At 55.8% G+C, this 6,528-nt stretch overlaps 1 protein-coding gene across 1 annotated transcript; it reads right to left on the reverse strand.

Moving 5' to 3' along the window:
• Positions 1–1,870: 1,870 nt before the first annotated feature.
• On the reverse strand, positions 1,871–4,072 carry CHST14 (carbohydrate sulfotransferase 14). The gene has a single exon (XM_005888944.2). It carries the CDS (start codon positions 3,804–3,806, stop codon positions 2,676–2,678), a length of 1,131 nt encoding a protein of 376 aa, XP_005889006.1. The 5' UTR covers positions 3,807–4,072; the 3' UTR covers positions 1,871–2,675.
• Between the last annotated feature and the right edge of the window lie 2,456 nt (positions 4,073–6,528).

Here is a 6,528-nt window from a genome sequence, read left to right on the forward strand (position 1 = left end):
GAGGTAGAACATGTGTGAATGCCCCTAAACCCACCCACATCCACCCCCCCCCACCCTCCTTCGTCTTCCTTAACCTTTCCATCCCCTCTTCTCTCTACACCCTCACCTTCTACCATCTCTCCCTCTGTCACTCTGCACACCCATGCCCCTACAATTTGGGAGGTCCCTGGGAGGGACTTCACTTAGGATACTTAACTCTCTCTGTGCCAGGTTCTGCATCTGTAGAACAGGCTAAAACCTGTAGCACCCGGCTGTTGTGGGGTTGAAAGGAGATGAGGCAAACACAGCAGCTGGGCTCGATGCTGCAGGGCCTTGGGAGGAAGACTGAGGAGCTGGCGTGGATCTGGGGCTGCAGTTCCCAACCAAGGAGCAAGAGACTGGGGACAGAGTGGAGATGAGGGTGGGGGTAGGAGTGGGAGGTCCTGAAGGGCCAGAAGCCCAGAGAAGATCTGACCAGTTGGCAGAGGAAGTGAAGGGCCAAAGGGCCCTGCCGAGAGGCAGCTCTGATCCCCAGCGCTGAGTGGACACAGTGTCCTGGGTTCTCCCTGTCCCCATTGGCCTCCAAGGGATCAGGTGTTCAATTAGCATTTCAGAGAGCATCTATCAAACCAGGTGCTGGGTTGGGCCCTTTGACTCATTTTTTCTTCGTTACTCCTCACAGTGATCTACATGTAAGATAAGCATTATTATTCCCATGATACAGAGGAGCACATGGAGGGTCAGAGAGATGTTTGGGGAGCTGGCGAGGAGCAGAGGTGGGACTCAATCAGTCTAGGTGACTCCAAGCACAGTACTCTCCATCCTGCATCAAGATGTCCACCTTGGTTCTGCCAGGCCATCTACCTCCTGCCGGTCCCTTGGGCTAGGTCCTGGGAATGTCACATGAACAGGACAGATTCAGTCTCACCTTCACACAATTCACATTCTGTGAATTGCGTGAGAGACTGATAAGTAACTGGGCAGATATGGCAAGCATGGTAGGAGCTATCTGAGGTGGAACCTCCAGGAGCTGAGGATCCCACACAGGGGATCAGTTAAGGCCTCCTGCTGAGTCATGGCAAAGAAACATGAGTGCCCAAAGAAGCCCCTTCCCCAAATGTGGTTAGTTTACTTCTCCAAAGTCAGGCCAATAGCAATGCCAGGTAAAAGTGACATCTGCAAGGAGGCCCTTCCTGCCTCCCTCCCTCCCTCCCTCAGGCATCACCTCTCAGCACAGCCCCAGGTCCCTGAACTACAGCGGTTCCCATGGGGGACGTATGAACTAGGACTAGAGCCAGCTCTGGCCGTGACTCTCTCCCAGGGGCTTGGCAGGCCCTGCCTCCTGTTCTTCATCCCCTGGTGGGTCTGGGGGTCTCTGGAGAGAAGAAGCTGAATGAGTCACACTGAGGCCTGTCCTCTACTACCCTGATCCTACTCCTCCCACATTGCTCACAACTTCCTCTGAATCTAAGTCAGCAAAAGCTGGCCCCTCCACTCAACCTCCTTGCCTTCCTTATAATTCTCAATGCCAGGAATAACCTCCCCCAACTCATGCAATGATCCCCCTTTTCAACTGAGGGCCTCCTCAGTCAAGAAGTATTCCTGCCTAAGAGGAGAAATATCTTTACTTACCTTCAGGGAATAATCGTGTAGATGTGCTCTAGGCCTAGGGCCTTTCTTAATGGTGGTGCCCCAGAAGCTGAGTCAGTGATTGGTATGGCTTACGGGAAGCTCTCAAAGGCTCCGTGGTATGATGATGGCCCACTGCACTAGCCCTAGCAAGTGACAACTTTCTCTACCTGCAAGCTCTCTCCCCTGTTCTGGGGAGAGGGACATCAGGGGGACTTGGTGGACACACAGGAGCTCAGAGGGAGAATCAGAGATACTGACCTTGTATACAAAATGGCTTTATTAAAAAATTCAGCAATTAGGAAAACAAAGCCTTCTCAAAGGTTCTATAAAAAAAGTACAATTTTTAAATAAATGCATCAGAAAAGTGGCAGCCACATACACCAGCCACAGTCACAACCCTGGGGGATGGGAGAAGTGCCCAGAGTCCCAAGAAGAGGCTGGGCACAGGGGTCTTTGGACGCTGTAGGGCCAGGTACTAGAGCTACCAGGCAGGGGCCCTTTCAGTTTTCCTTTCCTTGGAAAAAATGTAAAGAATCTGGCAAGCATAGGAAATTCTAAGTCTGAAGCAGAACGATACAGAAGTCATTTATAAGGCACAACTGACTCCAGCCCTAAGGCACATGAAGTGGATGAACAGGAGATCACAGCCACATGGCCCCCAGTTCCAGTCATGCTCCTGGTTGGCACCCCCTCTGGGTTTGGCTACAGGTTAAATTAAGGTTGATCAAGTGGACAGTAAAATCCCTGCAGGCAGGGCCGTGGAGCCGGTCTTGAGAAGAGATGTATTGCTTCACTAGAAAAACTGGTATCTTGCCCTGCCAGGGCAAGAAGGATCACATTGGCTCCCAAGAAACGCCCCTATGGAGAGCACCAGGCCACCTGTCCCACCTTGTCATCTGAGCCACTGTGGGTACCCGCCCTGGACAAGGAATTTCCAAGGGCAGTCCTTTCCAGCTAGGCATTTAGACAAAGAGAAACGCTGGAGCCAGGGTTTCACTGTATGGCAACACAGAAGCTGGCATTGTCAAAACCAGTCCCCCAAAACTGCTGGCGCACACCCATGGTCACTGGTGACAGGCCTCCCTGGTGACATTAGGCAGTGGGTAGGCGAAGAGGGAGAAGTCCAGGATATACTTGGGCAGGACGTCCTGCAGCAGGGCCCGTGGGGCACTGCACAGGTGGTAGTGCAGGCTTTCGGGGCTGGCTGGCCTGTACCAGGCCTGGCGAGCTGGGAATCGGACATGGGGCGGTGCCCGCACCCACTCCAGCACCTGGTTGGCATCCGCCTCCAGCCGCTCATAGGAGCCCACAAAGTCATAGCGCACCGCACAAGGCTGGCACAGGTGGTACACGGGCATCCAATGCTCGTTCATGCGCTCGGGGTCCTCATCCGCCAGGTATCTCAGAAACTCAGGGAAGGTGACATCGTCCCCCGCAGGGCTGGGCCCCGCTCCAGCCCTGTACCGCTTCACGATCTCAACTCCGTAGCGCTGCTGGTACTCTCGGATCTCACCAAACTTGTTGCGGTAAGCAGAGAGAAGACGCTCCAAGGGGTCCCGCACAAACAGGAACTTGAAGTAGTGCTGGAGGCGGTAGCGAATCTCGTCAGGCCGCAGGTCGGCCAGGAACACCAGGTCGCTGCGGTGGTCCATCTTGAGGCGGACGTCCACGTTGTCCAGGACTCCCGCCAGCACCTTCAGAACCCGCTTCCAGTTGGAGCAGGCCACCTTGGGCACATAGCAGTAGAGGAAGCGGTAGCGGTCACTCACGAGGATGTGGCGCAGCAGGGTGCGCCGCTGCCCCACCGGCAAGTCCCAGGGGTCCCGGGGCATGCCCGGTTGTCCGCACACTGCCCGCAAGGTCCGGTTCCGGACGTCCTGCCTCACCTGCAGGTCCGAGTCCCCCGCATCCAGGGACAGCCTCCCAGGCCTGGGGACTGTCCCGCGCCAGACCGCGTCCTCGCGATTGGGAGGGTGCAGGGGAAGGGGCTTCATCTCGGCCAGGATGCCCCGCTCGATCATGAGCAGCAGCCCGCTGGAAGCCACGATCACCGCGAACATCAGCATGGACGGCAGCAGGAGGGGCGGCCCGCCCAGCCCAGCCCGGGCCCTGCCCAGGGGCGCCCGCCTCAGCGCCCGGCCCAGGGGCTCGGCGCCATTTGGGGCCGCCAGCGGGGTCAGCGGGCGGGGGAACATTGTGCTCTCGGGGCGGGGGCCTGCGTGGGCCAGGCTGATCCGAGGGCTGTACGGGAGGCGGGCTCGGGCTGGGGGCGGGCCCGAGGGCTTGGACCCGCGGAGCCCGGAAGGGATCCGGGAGAGCAGCGCTGGCTGGAGGCCCCCGGCGCGCGCGGGGTGGCCGACTCCCGGGATGCGGCGCCGAAGCGGGCGGCGGGCAGCGGGCAGCGCGCGAACACGGCGAGGGACCTGGGCCGGATGTCCCGCCCGGCCGCTCTCCTCCCCCGGCCCCGCGGTGACACAGGCGCGGGGGCGGGCCCAGGCCAGGGGCGGGGAGAGGGGCGGGCCCCCTGCAGTGAGCGGGCTGGGAGGGCGTGTGCCGACCCCTACCCTGGAAAGGGCGCCTGAGCCAGAGTCGCTCTGGTCCTCCGGCCTTCGGGCACAAAAGCTGCCGAGGCCCCAAAGGCAGAAAAGACCGAGGCCGCGGTTCCCTCTCCCAGGCACCGCGTGCTCAGGAAGCTGGACGGACAGAACCTGCACGCAATGCCCGGCCGCCGCACTCTCTGACCCGGCAGAGCCCTTACTCCAGCAGGTCTGGAGGCAAGGCGCCGCTGCACCCTTCTCCCAAATTTCTGGAGGTCCCAGTGTGCTCCCCTATGTGCTGTGTCGGGCTACTCCAATAAAAAGCAACTAGACTGTCAGGCAGAGACAATGGATCAGCTCTATGGTGACCCTTAGGATTTAAAACAGCAGCTGGTGGTTACAGTGTTTATCCATTTACCCAATGGATGTCTTGAAATGGAATCTCCTGTCTTCCCTCCTCCAGGCCTGAAGAGCTGGGACACTCTCTGGTGAGGGGCCGGTGACAAGTTGGTACCTCATGACTACTGGTGTGATCAGCACACATTTGAAGGATGAGAAGCTGGGGCCACTGAGTAGCAACTTCCTTGCCTGGAGCCAAACTGTGTGCTCAACCCCACCAGGCTAGCCATGTAGATAGAGGCAGACAGGGAAAGACTTGGATGTCAGGGGACAGTTTTTATTGATCTGAACTGTATCCACACTTCACTGTTAAAAGTGGGCAGCCAGCGAGGCTCTGAAACAGAGTAGTGTCCACAGTTGTTGAGGCAGGTGTCATCAGTGTTTTGTATTCATTATCTCTAGTTGTCACAGCCACGCTGCGCATTCCCACTGAGCAGCTCAAGAAACAAGAGAGGCTCAGGGAAGCTGAGACTCTACATGGATTGGTCTGATTCTAAAACCTAAATTCCCAATCACAATCCTTCTGAGATTAATGGAGCACAAATGTGGAGGGAGAAAGCAGCTGACCCCAGAACACACTGTACTGAGGGGGAAATGGCAAAGAAGATGCCAGAGGCTCTGAGTTTAGTGAGTGATGAGCGGAATTCAGAGGATGAGGAGTCCTCAGGAATGGGAAGCCTGGAGGCCTTCAGCTCCTCAGAGCAGACTCCATACTCCCAGTCTGAATGCTAAGGCTGCACCATTCACTGATTTAGAAGTTTGCATCAGGGTTCACTCCTCACTAAACTGCTCCTTGTTTCCAAGAGAACTGAAGGTAGATTTATGGTAGTGGGATTACTTCTACTGAAGTCTTTTTAAAAAAAGAATAAAAGTACATCTTTTATGGGCTTTTCCAGGTGGCTCAGTGGTAAAGAATCCGCCTGCCAATGCAGGAGACGCAGGTTCAATCCCTGGGTTGGGAAGATCCACTGGAGAAGGAAATGGCAACCCACTCTGACAGTCTTGTCTAGGAAATCCCATGGACAGAGGAGCCTGGTGGGCTACAGTCTATGCGGTTGCAAAAGTCAGATACGACTAAAGTGACTGAACAACATTTTTTATACCAGAAGAAAAAACAACTTTGAGAAAGTGTTTGCTGAATGGGTCACATGTATTCACTTCTCTGAGCAGTTTTCTGTTAAGAGTCACAGTAAGGCAGTCTGAATACAAGAATAGCCACTTACTCTAAAGGAGTCCCTAGACAAAATACTTGTCTCCAGACCAGTTTCCTGTCTGTAAAATGATAGGATACCACCCATCTCACGGGACTCCTGTGGGCAGCACACTGATGTCAGTGCTACAGTAGGTCCATGGTGGTGTTTGTGTCACCAATAACCCTTATGGAAATGCACCTACCCAGACGTGCTTACAAAACGCAGCAGACGGCTAAGCAGCATTAACTGCCTCCAGGGAACACCCCCAGCCTTAGACGACGGCCCACCTTGGACAGAGTCAACACTGAGGCTTTGGGGCGAGGGCTGGATTGACTGAACCAATGGTCCAGGTTTGACTCCTTGCCTCATGATGTGGCCTTCAATTCCTCATGAGTGACAGCTGCAAGATGCCAAGGCCCTCAAACAGCTTCTGCTGACCAGTTCTCCAGGGGCATGACCGAAGGTGATGAAGTAGTATCTTCACCATGCAACCACTTGGAGGCGAGTTCCCAGGTCACCAGCCAGGTGAGAACTGGCGACCCAAGGATTTCCCTCACCCAGGCAGGTGGCTTCAGCTACTGCGACGCGAAGAAGTCAACTCCAAGTTGCCAGTCCCTGTGTCTTCTCCTCATGCTGCTCTCCACCCGCCCTCCCCTTTCCTGTGCTCTTGGCTTATTGGCCTCAATGAGTCCCTGCACTGCAATGGAAGGAGCCCCACCAAAATAAAGAGGAGTGAGCCCCTCTGTGTGAGCCCACACACAAAAAGATGACAGGACACGCAGAAAATG

The sequence above is a fragment of the Bos mutus genome, chromosome 10 (genome assembly GCF_027580195.1).
Source record: "Bos mutus isolate GX-2022 chromosome 10, NWIPB_WYAK_1.1, whole genome shotgun sequence".
Classification (NCBI taxonomy): domain Eukaryota; kingdom Metazoa; phylum Chordata; class Mammalia; order Artiodactyla; family Bovidae; genus Bos; species Bos mutus.